Below are 14,481 nucleotides of genomic sequence, written 5' to 3'. Positions count from 1 at the left end.
ATGGAACCCACACCACAGCAGCCACCCGAGCCATTGCAGTGACAGTGCCAGATCCTTAACCCACTGTGCCACAAGGTTGCTCCTACATATTATGAATGAGAAAAATTTCTGGTTCTTTTTGGGAGTCAGGTTTTCCTGGCCCTAAGTCCTAACTGAAGCTTCTGCCTAGAATACCAGTGCTGCTGCATAGAATACTGGTTCCCAGCTCTCCTGCCACAGATCGAATACTTGATGGGCTCCCCTCACGCCTGCCACAGCTCCAGCATGGAAGAGCCATCGCGGGTACCAGCTGGGGGAATTCCCACCCCTTTCTCTGACTCAGGAACCCCAGGAAGAAGAGGTGGAGGGGGTACTGAGTTGTGACGGTTAAATCCTGAACTGTTTGTAGCCACCGCTGACAGAAGTTGAGAGCTGGAGGCAAAAGACCAACCACCGAGGGGCAGCGGCCTCAGCGGAGGTGGGGAGGGTGGGGGCTGGTGAAGAGTGGGCATGGCTTCCCTGGCTGGAAGGGATCCAAGGCTAGAGACAGATCCCCAGAGATGGGCCCTTCACCTGTGGTCCTCGGGGGTTGCCCTACAGTTTTCTGTGCAGACACTGACCAGCGGAGGCCAATCCCCAGGGGTGGGGCCAAGGCTCTGACTTTCTGGAAACCTCCCAGGTGATTCTCATGTCTTGCTGGGTGGAGAAGCACCACTTCTGAGGGTGCTTTCCCCAGTAACCCTTCTTTGAGCGCGGTTCTGCGTAGGAGCAAATGGGTTGAGGCTGTGCTCAGGGTTCCCTGCCGTCGGCCGAAGGGAGAAAGCTGTGAGCTGGGGAAGCTGTGTGCAGGTGATGCACTTGCATCTAAGGGCTTAAGGAGAGGTCGCCCACGGGAGGGAAAGCCCCTAGTTCTGCACGCGTTGCATCTTAGATGGCAAAAATTATTCGAGTACCTTACAAAAATTCAAATAAATAGAGAAATACATAGGATTAAAAAAAAGTTCCTTCCACGTAGTCCTTAGAGGGAAGGAAGTCTGTTAGCAGTTCGGGATGTTTTCTGAATCTATAAAAAGCTCTTCCCTGACCGTTTAAGGAGCTTGCCAGCGCTTGAGGGGACAGGCGCGCTGGGTTCCCACACTGGGGTTCAGGGCCTGACTCTCCATTCCCTCTACTTTTTTCTTTTCTTTTTTTTTTTTTTCTTTTTTTCTTCTCTAAGCCCACACCTGTGGCTTATGGAAGTTTCCAGGCTAAGGGTCCAATCCAAGCCGCATCTGCCGGCCTACACTGCAGCTCACGGCGATGCGGGATCCTTAACCCACTGAGCAAGCCCAGGGACACTCTGTCGGGTTATCCACCTGCTGCGCCACAGTGGGATCTGCTCCCTCTACGTTCAGCAATACTGACTTGGCTCTTGGTGCCGGGCAATGTTTGCAGTGTGAAAATGCCCCAGGAACTTGGGGGCCCACGGGGGAGACCACCCTAGGAAGTAAAGGCATGCGGGTGACTGATGATGATGCTGGTGTTACTGAGCGGAGAAAGTGACCCCTGGGTGTGTGTCCTGGGTGTGTGTCCTTTGCACGGGGTGGTCGGGGACGCCTGAACGATGGCACGGCTCAGGGCGGGGGCGTGCGCCAGGGGGAGCGAGGAAGCAAAGCTGTCAGACGTTTGTAATGTTCGCAGGACGGAGGTCCCGGAAGTGGGGCAGGGTTGGGGGAGGAAGGTGAGTGGGAGGTGGGGCGGGGAAGTCAGCAAGGCCTGCGGCTTCCCGCGGATTTTCTAGGAGCCAGGAAAAGTCCTGCCCGAGGGCTCCGAGGACGGGGCAGGACGGTAGGGGGCGGCAGAGCGCCAGGTAGGAGCTGGTTGTGAGGTTAGGGGACGGATGCGCTCCCTGGGGCGCGAATGAGGCACCTGGTTGTGAGGTTAAGGTGAGCGCTGTGGTGTCCCTAAATGGCCCAAGAGCTTGACTTCTCTGCGCCTCGGTTTCCCCAGCTGATAAATGGGAACAATAGCTATCTACGCCCGGGATTCCCGTGAAGCATAAAGGGAAAATGCCTGCAACGCCTTTGGTACTCAGCCCAGCACAGTTAGAAAGCGGTAACGAGGCTTGCTCTCAGCCTCTTGGTCTGTTCTCCGTTACCAGGTAAACATGGAAACATTTGGAGTTTTACGATTTTCGAAAAATCTCACCCTCCCCATCGAAGTAGGAAAGAGCAGTAGTGTGAGTCCCGGGTCACAAGATCCTGGCTGTCCCTGCACAGAAAAGCTGGGGCGTGCTTGGGGTGGAGAGGGTGGAGCTGGGGAGGGGAGAGCCAGGATGGAGAAAGCCTAGGGAGGGACAGAATGTTCCAGCAAGTCCCTGCCCAGTGCCAGGGAGCGGAGGCCCCAGCCTTTGGGTAGTTTATTGGCTCAGGTTTGAAATGTGTGCGTGGGGCGTCGCCTCCTTCCTGCTCAGAGCCCTGGCTTTCTTGGCTGCTGCTCTGCGTGCTGAGCCTTCCAGCCCCGGTGCATCTTGCTAACCTCTCCCACCTCATCTCATCTCATCACTTGGGGAAGCATAGGTCACCCTCTTTGGAAAGAGGCCCTGAGCCTCCTCTTTGCACTTTGGCTCATTTGTTGTCACCTGCCTGATCGCTGACTCTGGGGCATCCAGCTGCCATGTTGTGAGGACACTCAGGCAGCCTGTGGAGGAGCCCCTGTGCTGAGGAGCTGAGGCCTCCCGCCAACAGGCCAACAGCCCGCACTAACCTGCCAGCCACGTGAGCGAGTCCGTCACCTCCAGTCTCGGTCAAGGCTTCCAGCGGATGTGACACGGACTGACCTCCTGACTGCAACCTCATGAGAGACGCTGAGCCAGAATCACCCGGCTCCCCTGCACCCAGATTCCTGACCCTCAGAAACTGAGATGATAGCTGTTCCTCGTTTTAGGCTGCTCAGTTTGGAAGTGGTCGTTTTATAGCAATAGAGCGTGGATACCCACGTAGCCCACGTTTATAATGTACATTATACAACACAGCCCCATGCATGGAGTTCCTGCCATGGCACAGTGGGTTAAGGATCTGATTGCAGGGGCTCAGGTGGCTGTGGAGGCGTAGGTTCAATCTCCAGCCCAGGGCAGTGGGTTAAAGAATCTGGTGGTGCAACTAGGATCTGTGAGGACACAGGTTCATTCCCTGGCCTTGCTCACTGGGTTAAGGATCCGGCGTTGCCGTGAGCTGTGGCGTAGGTCGCAGACATGGCTTGGATCCCACGTTGCTGTGGCTGTGGTGTAGGCTGGCAGCTAAAGCTCAGATTAGTCCCCTAGTCTGGGAACCTCCATATGCTGCAGGTGTGACTCCAAAAAACCCCAGAATTTGGTTGTGTTGCAGCTGCAGCTAGGACCCAGATTCATTCCCTGGCCTGGGAACTTCCATAGGCCCTTGGCAGGGCCTTTAAAAAACAAACAAACATAGATATCTAAAGAAAAGGGATTTAAAAAAAAGTTCTGGGAGTTCCTGTTGCGGCTTGGCAGGTTAAGAACCCGACTAGTATCCGTGAGAATGCAGGTTTGATCCCAGGCCTTGCTCAGCGGGTTAAGGATCCAGCATTGCTGTGAGTTCTGGTGTAGGTTGCAGTTGCGGCTTGGATCCTGCCTTGCTGTGGCTGTGGTGTAGGCCGTTGGCTACAGCTCCCATTGGACCCCTAGTCTGGGAACCTCCATATGCCACAGGTGCGGCCCTAAAAAGGCAAAAAACAGAAAACAAAACAAATTAATTAAAAGTTCTAATGTTTTCTTGCTACACTCTTTTTTTGGGGGGGGGCGGGCGCTGTACCCATAGCACATGGATGTTCCTGGACCAGGGACTGAACTTGCACCACAGCAGTGACAATGACAGATCTTTAACCCACTGAGCCACCAGGGAACTCCTCTTGTCACACTGTTAGTGGATGATTTTGTGACTGCAGGAGTGCATGTTCTCCCACTTTGGAGCCTCTGTGCTGCTTTTTTTTTTTTTTTTTTTTTTTGCCAGTGCTTGAGGCCTGTGGAAGTTCCCAGGCCAGGGATCAAACTCAGGCCACAGCACTAACCCGAGCTACTGCCGTGACAAAGCTAGATCTTTAACCCCATGTGCCACAAGGGAACTCTGAGACCTCTGTGCTTCTGAATGACGCTCAGACCACCTCACCCTGAGATTCAAGGCCGGCCTCGCCGTGGCCCCCCCTACCTCTCTGGCCATTTCTCTTCCTCCACTGTCTCCTCTTCCCAGGGTCACCTGCTCAGGACAACTGATCAAATCCTCCCCTTTCTTTCAGGCCAGAGTCACAGACCTCCTCTAGGGAGCCTTTCCCTATCGCTCTGGTGGCGGGACTCCGGCTTCTCTGCAACGGGCTCCGTTTCCCAAGGGGCAGCGTACGCGGAAGGGACAGGGTCGCTTTGTGTGAAAAGGCGGAGTCTAAGAGGGGCCCCAAGGTTCCATGCTGGCACCCCCTGCACCCGTGAGCACGTGTCCTGTTTTACCCAGTGACCCTTACACCTGGCTGGACGTCTGGTGCAGGGAACTGGCTTGTGAACCAGCACCCCGTGTATCATGTTATTTGTCTGGCCTCCTCCGCAGTGTTTCATCACCCCTGACTCCCACTCTAAAGTTGCCGTGTATGATGTGTGCGCAGGTGACCTTAGGACACGACGTTCACCCAAGCGGGTCTATTCTAATCCCACGAGCCCCTCGGAAAGCACAGGGGGAGTCCGAGAGATTTGGAGCGCGAGGCAGATGCCGGGCACTGTTGCTGACTTTGCAGGTGGCGGGGTCACTTTGCGGTGAGGAAGGCAGGTGGCCTGGAGGAACAGAGGGTGGCCCCTGGCCGACAGCCAGCAAGGTGATGGGGACCTTAGTCCTACAGCCGTGAGGAACTGGGTGCTGTCCACGACCTGAACCAGCTTGGGAGCAGATTCTTCTTCTCCGTTGCCTCGCGCAAGGACTACGGTCCTGCCAGCTTCTCGGTCTCGGCTTTGTGAGACCCTGAGCCGAGGACCCAGCTGGGGTTCTGTGTGGATTTCGGCCCTTCGGAGCTGAGAGCTAATAAATGGGTATTGTTTTAAGCTGCTAACTTTGGGGTACGCTGTTACTCAGCCATGGAAAAGGAATACACGCAGCTCTGTCCTGGATGACACTGCATAATTCCAGGTATCTGTTCTTTTTTTTTTTTGGCTGTGCCTGGGCCAGGGATCAAACTGGAACCACAGCAGTGACAATGCTGAGTCCTTAACCACTAGGCCGCTGGGGCACTCCTAGGTAACCGTTCTTTTATTATTTATTTCTTTTGCTTTTTTAAGGCTGCACCTGCGGCATGTAGAGGTTCCCAGGCTAGGGGTCCAGTTGGAGCTTCAGCTGCCAGCCTACACCACAGCCACAGCAACTCAGGATGTGAGCTGTGTCTGTGACCTACAGCACAGCTCGTGGCAGTGTCGGATCCTTAACCCACTCAGCGAGGCCAGGGGTCGAACCCACAACCTCATGGTTCCTAGTTGGAGCATTTTTGCTGCGCCTCGATGGGAACTCCTGGGTATCTGTTCTTAAAGGGATACATGCAAAGGGTTCTCAGAATGCGTAAATCTACCACCAGGTGGCATTGTTTTGTTTTTAGCTACTTTTTAGTTTCTCAGGACTGTTTCTGCCATTGTACAGAGGGCTGGCTCGTAAATCAGCCACTGACATATCATGTTGTTTGTCTGGCTTTCTTCATTTTGTTTCATCACTTCCAGCTCTCACTCCCAAGTTTGTTGGCTTTGGGTGTCTTTTGACACTGGTCCAAGTACCGCTCCTTAATCAATGGGTTTGGGGAAATGGTTATAGAGTAGAACCAGCTTGCACAAAAGTCTTGTTCTAGTATAAGATACAAGCAGAAGAACACACAGATCTTAAGTGGACAGCATTCAGCAGCTTTACAAACTGAACACACCCTTGCAATCAGCATCCAGATCCAGAAGGGGAACATTTTCTCCCTTTCTCTTTCTTTCTTTCTCTCTCTCTCCTTCCTTCCTTCCTTCCTTCCTTCCTTCCTTCCTTCCTTCCTTCCTTCTTTCTCTTTTTGCTTTTTAGGGCTGCACCTGTGCCATGTGGAGGTTCCCAGGCTAGGGGTCAAATGGGACCTGTAGCTGTCAGCCTTTGCCATAGCCACAGCAATGTGGGAACTGAGCCGTGTCTGCGACCTACACCACAGCTCATGGCAACGCCAGATCCCTGACCTACTGAGTGAGGCTAGGAATTGAACCTTCATCCTCATGCCTCACGCATACTGGTTGGGTTCATTTTTGCCAGGCTACAAGGGAAACTCCAAGACGTGGAATATTTCCATGGCTCAGAGGCTCCCTTCCAGGCACTGCTCCTGTGGGGTGACTGCTATTCTGACCAAAACAGCGTAGGTTTGTTTGCCTGAATAAACCAGATTGTTAAGTGATAATATCAGAGAAGCCAAATTAACAGCCATCCAAATGACTGGCCACAGTCCCAGTGCACGAGAACAACATGGGGCTTTTCAAGACACAGACACAAGAGGGTTCAGGCAGGGCTGCTTCTTGTATGCATGTCTCATAATGTAAACTCTGCTAACTCAGGGTCGCGTTTTCTCATGGAATAACTGCAACACAGGATTTGCGTGACTCCACACTTGGGGCGAAACTGAGACATATTCATGTCTTTCACATTGCCCAATTTCCCTTTTTTTTTTTTGTCTTTTTGCCTTTTCTAGGGCCGCTCCCGTGGCACATGGAGGTTCCCAGGCTAGAGATCGAATTGGAGCTGTAGCCGCCGGCCTACACCACAGCCACAGCAACGCAGGATCCGAGCCGCGTCTGCCACCTACACCACAGCTCACGGCCACGCAGGATCCTTAACCCACTGAGCAAGGGCAGGGATCGAACTTGCAATCTCATGGTTCCTAGTCGGATTCGTTAACCACTGCGCCACAATGGGAACTCCTCCTTTTTTTTTTTTTAATTTAAATTTTTAATTTTCTTTTAAAAATTTTTTGGAGTTCCCGTCATGGCTCAGCGGTTAGCAAACCCGACTAGCATTGATGAAGATGCAGGTTCGATCCCTGGCCTTGCTCAGTGGGTTAGGGATCCAGCATTGCCGTGAGCTGTGGTGTAGGTCGCAGGTGCGGCCTGGATCCCGACTTGCTGTGGCCCTGGCATAGGCTGGCAGCTACAGTTCCGATTGGACCCCTGGACTGGGAATCTGCATAAGCTGTGGGTGTGGCCCTAAAAAATACAAAAAGACCAAAAAAAAAAAAAGAAAGAAACAGAGCTGAGAATCAGCAGAAATACCCAAAAGCTGAAACAAATAAACAAATACCTTAAAAAAATTTTTTTTGGGGAGTTCCATCGTGGCTTAGTTGTAACCAACCCAACTAGTATCCATGAGGTTGAGGGTTCGATTCCTGGCCTCGATCAATGGGTTAAAGGTCCAGAATTGCTGTGGCTGTGGTGTAGGCTGGCAGGTATATCTCTGATTTGACCCCTGGCCTGGGAACTTCCATATGCTGCAGATGTAGCCCTAAAAAAAAAAAGACAAAAAAAAAGACAAAAAAATCTAGTTGATTTACAGTGTTGTTTTTTTTTTAATTTTGTTATTCTCTTAAATTTTTTTTTTTTTTTGGTCTTTTTGCCATTTCTAGGGCCACTCCCACAGCATATGGAGGTTCCCAGGCTAGGGGTTGAATTGGAGCTGTGGCCTACGCCGGATCTTTAACCCACTGTGCAAGGACAGGGACTGAACCTGCAACCTCATGGTTCCTAGTCGGATTCATTAACCACTGAGCCACGATGGGAACTCCTTAAAATTTTTTTATTAAGGTATTGGTGATTTACAATGTAACATTGCCCAATTTCTTTCTTTTTCCTTTCTTCTTCTTCTTCTTCTTCTTTTTTTTTTTTCTTTTTAGGGCCACACCTGCAGCATATGGAAGTTTCCAGGCTAGGGGTTGAATTGGAGCTATTGCCGCAGGCCTATACCACAGCCACAGCAATACAGGATCTGAGCCACATCTGTAACCTATGTTGCAGCTCATGGCAACATCAGATCCTCAACCCACTGAGCGAGGCCAGGGATCGAACCCACAACCTCAATGATTTAGCTGGATTCTTAATCTACTGAGCCACAAGGGGAACTCCCCACCCAACTTCTAATTTAGCCTAATTTCAATTTGCACAGGCCTCAGTCCTCCGTGAACCCTCCATGGGGTGGTGAGGGATTACTTGCAGCATCTCTGGGACCCTGGGGCCCAGTTGTGGTGACAGGAGGGGATTCTGGCTCTGAGGGTAGCACACAGGCCCTGGAGTCCCACTGCTCACATTCCAGTCCTTGTCTGCTCTTCCTTGCGGTGTGACCCTGGGTAAGCTCTTACCACGCAGGGCCTCGGCTTCCTCATCTCCACACTGGTGCCTGGTTGGCACCAATCCTGGCCAAGGGGGGGGAAAGCCTGCCCTCCCCCACCCCCAACAGCGTGCAGGGCTTTACTCCCCTGAGAGAGTCCCCAGAAAGCCAGCCTTAGGTTCAGATGCCAGGGTCACAGGCCCAGATTGGGTAAGAGCAGAGCAGAGATCGGCCCCTCTGTTCCCGGTCCAGAGACAGTTGGAGACACTAAAAATTCTGGAAACTTCAGAGGCAGGAAGTGAAGGGGGAGGGGCGGAGGGGAAACAGCAAAGGGCACCCTGGCCGCTCCGGGCCTGGCCCCCCTCCCAAACTGTGCCTTCAGTGAGGTTGGGGCGGGGAGGACAGCCCAGGTGACTCCCTGTCCCTGGGAAGCCAAGATGAGACAACCCATCCCCCGCTCCCCCCCCCCCCCCGCCCCCGAGGTCCAAATCCATTTCTGCCTCTGTTTACGTCCAAAGTCCTGGGCACTGGGGATGCCAGGTTTGGTGTGTGCGGACACACAGACACGCAGACGCACAGGGCTCAGGGCCCGCGTATGGACCCTGCCCCCTCCGCTCCCACTTTCCAGGGCTGTCCGCGCACCCTAATTCTCCAGTCTTCGGCCGCTCTCCTAGCCGGGCATCTGCACAGCAGTGAGGGACCCAGGAGTCCGCCTTGAGACCTTCAGCAAGTAAAAGGGGAAGAAGGGCGGGGGCGGGGGTGGGGGGGCCTGGGGGCTGGGGTGCCGATGGGGCCCGCGCAGCTTCAGAAGACAGATTTTTGGATGCTGGGTCTGGGAGGGAAGGGGAGAAAGAAGAAGGGTCTCCGCGTAGCCGCTGATCCCTTAGAAAGGGACGGGGCCCCCCCACACCCAAGTGTGTTCAACCCCAACCTCAGCCTTAACCTTGGCGGTGACCTGGTTCGAGGTCTAGCCAGCCTTAGCATGACAAAGGAATATCAAGATCTGCAGCATCTGGACAATGAGGAGAATGACCAGCAGCACAGAAAAGGTGAGGGGCCGCCTCCGGCCATTTCCAGAAGGCTCTCGCCCTGCCCCCTCGCCTCGGCTCCTCTTCCTCCTGTGACCCTGACTCTCCCTGGGGTCTAAGCCGCCCCTCTTACAGGAGGGCAGGGTGCAGGGCTGCAGTCCCTTTCTTGCTGACGGGTGCTCCAAGGATTCTTCCTGACCCTCCTGTCCCTCGCCTTGTCACCAGCTTCTCAGGACCCTGGGGAGAGGGGTGCTCAGGGGCGTGGGAGTAAGCGGAAGAAGTCAGACCCCCTTCTTTCCTCTTCCAGCACCCCACGAGCTTTGGCCGAGTGTGTGAGTGTGAGTGCACAGGTGTCTGGGATTTTTAAAAAAATTTTTATTTATTGGAGATCCCATCGTGGCTCAGTGGTTAATGAAGCCGACTAGTAACCGTGAGGTTGCGGGTTCGATCCCTGGCCTTGCACAGTGGGTTAAGGATCCGGTGTTGCCGTGAGCTGTGGTGTAGGTTGCAGGCGGGGCTCGGATCCCACACGGCTGTGGCTGTGGTGTAGGCCGGCAGCAATAGCTCTGATTAGACCCCTAGCCTGGGAACCTCCATATGCTGCGGGTGCGGCCCTAAAAAGACCAAAAAAAAAAAAGGAAAAAGAAATATATTATTATTATTATTATTATTTTTAGTGTGTGGGATTAGTTTGGTCAAGGGGTAAGATGTCTTTGAAGAGGCCAAGGGATCCCTGAGAGTGGGGGAGATGAGGCCCTCCTACATCAAAAACCAATCCCTCTTTCTTCCTCCTGCGACCAGGGATGTTTGGGCTGAGCCAGGATGAAGTTCTTGGTGGATGGGAGAGGGCAGTGCCTTTTGATGGGGGAAGGGGCTGCTGGTGAGAATGGAGGGGGGCCCCCCACATTCCAGCTCATGGGGGACAGGGTTCCTGAGAGCGACTTGGGGGAAGTGAAGTCTGGTTACTCTGCCTCCTGTCCCTGGGCCCAGCCAAAGAGGAGTGGGATTCACGGGGAGAGCAAGAAATCCACTTCTCTTGCCTCACCTGCAAGAGGCCCCCATCCCAGTCCCCCAGTCTTCCTGCTCACGAACTCGGACCTCCAGGCTGAGTTCATCAGCTGCAGTGACTAGGTTCAGCCACCAGATGTCAGCAAAAGCCCATGAACTGGGTAGGGTTCCGGCCGGTCAAAGTTTCCGTCCCTCCCCTGCTCCAGGTCACCGCTGGCTCCTCAGCTTCACCCACTGCCTAGGTTTCCTTTCCTCCCCCATTCCTCTTTTCTTGTCTTGTCTTTTCCTTCTTCTTTCCTTCATTTCCCTTCCTTCCTCCTTCCCTTCCTTCTTTTTTGGCTGTGTCTACTTGCAGAAATTCTTGGGCTAGGGATTGAACCCCTGCCATGGCAATGCTGGCTCTTTAACCCACCGAGCCACCAGGGAACTCCCATGTTTCTTAATCTATAAGGTTCCTGCTAGCCTACAAGAGGAGGCCAAGGCTGCTCTCTTCCTAGGACCCCAGAGCTGCCCTGCCCCAGGTTCCCTCTGTCCCTGAGGCCGTGACGCCCTCTCCTCTTGCAGGGCCACCTCCTCAACAGTCACTCTTTCGGCGTCTCTGCTCGGGACCCTGCCTCCTCCTGATTTCCATGGGCCTTAGCCTCCTGCTGCTGGTAGTTGTCTGTGTGATCGGATCCCAGAGTGAGTTCCCTGGGGCTGGCTGGGGAGGGAGCATTGTTGGGGGTGGGATGGGGGACAGTGGCGGGGGGAGTGCTGGCTCCTCATGTTGTCCTGTCCACACCCTCTCCTGCCCAGACTCCAAGCTGCAGGAGGAGCTGCAGGCCCTGAGAGAGACCTTCAGCAACCTCACTGCGAGCACAGACGCCAAGGTCAAGACCCTCAGCATGCAGGGTGAGGAGGGCTGGGGCCTGGTGGGGGGGGTGCTGGGACCAAAAAGCAACATCAGGATACTGAGCGAGTCTCCTCCAGGAGGAAATGTGGGCAGAAAGATGAAGTCCCTGGAGTCCCAGCTGGAGAAACAGCAGCAGGACCTGAGTGAAGGTCAGAGAGGGAGCCTGTGTACACGAGTGTGCACAAGTGTGCATCTGTGTGTGTGCGTGCGTGCGCAGGATACAGGGGTCTCGGGCCAAACCAGGGAGCTTTGTGGCAGGAGCATCTGTGATCTGGCCTCAGCGCGGAGATGACAGAGCCTTCCCAGCTCTCAGGGTACATCCTGGCCCCTTTCCCTCCCCCATGCCCATCTCCGTGCCCCCTCTGCCCCGCTGTCCCCCTAGATCACTCCAGCTTGCTGCTCCACGTGAAGCAGTTTGTGTCCGATCTGCGGAGCCTCAGCTGTCAGATGGCTGTCCTCCAGGGCAATGGTGAGGAGTGGGGGTGCCCAGCCCCTCTCTCCTGCCCACTTCCCCTCAGCCCCTCACCTTCCCTCTGTCCCCCCACCCCTGCTGCCACCCTGCAGGCTCTGAAAGGACCTGCTGCCCGGTTAACTGGGTGGACTATGAAGGCAGCTGCTACTGGTTCTCCCGCTCTGGGAAGCCCTGGCCGGAGGCTGAGAAGTACTGCCAGCTGGAGAATGCCCACCTCGTGGTGGTGGGCTCCTGGGAGGAGCAGGTGAGGGCCCCCCTCCACCCCAGGAGGGGCTCAGCTGGGAGGCTGGCAGGTTGAAGGCCAGGTCTCCAGCCCCTTCTTTGTCCCCAGAAATTTATCCAGCACCACGTGGGCCCTGTGAACTCCTGGATCGGCCTCACTGATCAGAGCGGGCCCTGGAAGTGGGTGGATGGCACCGACTACGAGTCGGGCTTCAAGTGAGTGTGCAGCGCCCCGTGGCTCTGCCCCTCCAACTGCGCCCCCTCCCCGGCGGGTGGGTCCAGGGGCGCCCAGGCTGCTCCCCTCGGCTGAGGCTCTGGCCCCCTGGGGCCCCCGTCCGTCTGGTCTCTTTAGGAACTGGAGACCCGAGCAGCCAGATGACTGGTACGGGCATGGGCTCGGGGGTGGCGAGGACTGTGCCCACTTTACGGAGGACGGCGGCTGGAACGATGACGTCTGCCAGAGGCCCTATCGCTGGGTGTGCGAGACACAGCGGGACAGGGACAGCGGCAGCTAGGAGTCTCCTCTCCCTCTAATTTATGTCCTCAATGCTTTTACCTGCCACGGGGGTCTTGGTTGGGGGACCCTCCTCTCTGGGTGCTTCAGGATTTTCACCTCGGATTTTGAGGGAAGGGAGAAGGGTGGGGTCTGAGGAATGGAGAATGATGTTTGGAGGCTTGGGGAGTTTGAAATGCCTGCCCGTTTCTGTAGTTTGCAGGGTATTATTGTCAACTTTTTTTTTTTAAAGAGTAAAAAGAAGTGCAATATACAAAATATTCTGAGTTGTTTGGTTGTTGGGGATTAGGAATTGGGAGCGGGCTGGGTGATGCTAGGAAGCCTTGGGCAGGCAGCAGGTCATTCTGAGAACTTTTTTTTTTTTTTTTTTTCCATTTCTTCGGCCGCTCCCGTGGCATACGGAGGTTCCCAGGCTAGGGGTCTAATCGGGGCTGGAGCCGCCGGCCTACACCACAGCCACAGCCACGTGGGATCCAAGCCAAGTTGCAACCTACACCACAGCTCACGGCAACACTGGATCCTTAACCCACCGAGCAAGGCCAGGGATCGAGCCTGCCACCTCAACTAGCCTTCCTAGTTGGATTCGTTAACCGCTGCACCACGACGGGAGCTCCCATTCTGAGAACTTTCTGGGCTTTGGCCGGGTGGCCCCAGGAGGTGCTATTTACAGGTATGTGAGTTAGAGCAAGTGATTCCGCTCTCCGCGTCTAAGCTGTGAAACAGTGTTGGTGCTGAACTCGGCTTCAGCGGCTCAGCTCTCAAGAATCTGGTACTGAGGGGTTCCCGTTTTGGCTCAGCGGTAACAAACCCAATTGTCCCCGTTTCCTGGAGGCCAGTTCTTGGAATTGGGCAAGATGGAGTGGCTTCTGTCGTGACTAGTCTAGACGTGATGCAGTTAGTTTTTTCCATTTAGTGGTGGTTTTAGTATCTGAAAAACAACTTGGGAATGTGCATCAGACACTCATCTCTGTCCTTCAGGGAGGAGCTAAAGATTCTGTAATTCTGGAGTTCCCGTCGTGGCGCAGTGGGTAACGAATCCGACTAGGAACCATGAGGTTGCGGGGTCGGTCCCTGCCCTTGCTCAGTGGGTTAAGGATCCCGCGTGGCCGTGAGCTGTGGTGTAGGTTGCAGACACGGCTTGGATCCCGCGTTGCTGTGGCTGTGGCGTAGGCCGGTGGCTACAGCTCCGATTCGACCCCTAGCCTGGGAACCTCCATATGCCGTGAGAACGGCCCAAAGAAATAGCAAAAAAAAAAAAAAAAAAAAAAAAGCCAAAAAAAAAAAAAGATTCTGTAATTCTGTTGTCCTTATCTTTAACTGCTTGAGCTGGCTCCTTTGTGATTCAGGAAAGGCTTGGGAAACGACAGCATTTAAAAAAAATGTTTCTTTGCAAACAAGTGCTAGGGGACGTGGAGGGGTTTGTACTTGGGAAGGCCCCGCAGGGTCCTGCTTGGTGTCACTGGGACCATCCTACCTCCAGCAACGTCCCCAGGAACAGAACCACCCCAATGCGAACGGAAGCAGCATCCGTAGATAGGTAACCAACGCAGAGATAAACCCACAAATACCATGGAAGAGAACACCCTAATGAGTAGAACCCACACTGCAATGATGTATAAAGAGCATATAAGAAAAAAATGAAACATCCCGGAGTTCCCATCGTGGCTCAGTGGTTAACGAATCTGACTAGGAACCATGAGGTGGCGGGCTCGATCCCCGACCTTGCTCCGTGGGTTGGGGATCCAGCGTTGCTATGAGCTGTGGTGTAGGTCGCAGACGCGGCACAGATCCCGTGTTGCTACAGCTCCCATTAGACCCCTAGTCTGGGAACCTCCACATGCCACGGGAGCGGCCCGAGAAAAGGCAAAAAGACAAAAAAAAAAAGAAAGCACAAAAAACCCCTGCCAAATTCATATATAAATTCAATGCAATAAAAGTACAAATTTCAGATGGGTTTTTTGTTTTGTCTTGTTTTGTTTTGTTTTTGGCCTCACTTGTGGGCTGCAGAAGTTCCC

The 14,481-nt window shown here is 54.2% G+C and overlaps 1 protein-coding gene across 1 annotated transcript; it reads left to right on the top strand.

Moving 5' to 3' along the window:
• Positions 1 to 8,493: 8,493 nt before the first annotated feature.
• On the top strand, positions 8,494 to 12,720 carry ASGR1 (asialoglycoprotein receptor 1). The gene is made up of 9 exons (XM_047757701.1): positions 8,494 to 9,060; positions 9,267 to 9,379; positions 10,931 to 11,047; positions 11,162 to 11,257; positions 11,336 to 11,407; positions 11,641 to 11,727; positions 11,823 to 11,974; positions 12,062 to 12,168; positions 12,305 to 12,720. Exons 2-9 carry the CDS (start codon positions 9,313 to 9,315, stop codon positions 12,465 to 12,467), a joined length of 861 nt encoding a protein of 286 aa, XP_047613657.1. The 5' UTR covers positions 8,494 to 9,060; positions 9,267 to 9,312; the 3' UTR covers positions 12,468 to 12,720.
• The last annotated feature ends 1,761 nt before the right edge of the window (positions 12,721 to 14,481 follow it).

The sequence above is a fragment of the Phacochoerus africanus genome, chromosome 14, assembly GCF_016906955.1.
Source record: "Phacochoerus africanus isolate WHEZ1 chromosome 14, ROS_Pafr_v1, whole genome shotgun sequence".
Taxonomy (NCBI): Eukaryota; Metazoa; Chordata; class Mammalia; order Artiodactyla; family Suidae; genus Phacochoerus; species Phacochoerus africanus.
This window is presented reverse-complemented; position numbering and strand designations above follow the sequence as displayed.

What these genes read in the sequence shown, in the direction of transcription:
- ASGR1 (XM_047757701.1), top strand. Translation starts at nt 9,313, where the DNA reads ATGACAAAGGAATATCAAGATCTGCAGCATCTGGACAATGAGGAGAAT. An exon ending in GCAGCAGGACCTGAGTGAAG is followed by an intron (nt 11,408 to 11,640) that starts GTCAGAGAGGGA and finishes CTGTCCCCCTAG; the next exon opens with ATCACTCCAGCTTGCTGCTC. An exon ending in GACTACGAGTCGGGCTTCAA is followed by an intron (nt 12,169 to 12,304) that starts GTGAGTGTGCAG and finishes TGGTCTCTTTAG; the next exon opens with GAACTGGAGACCCGAGCAGC.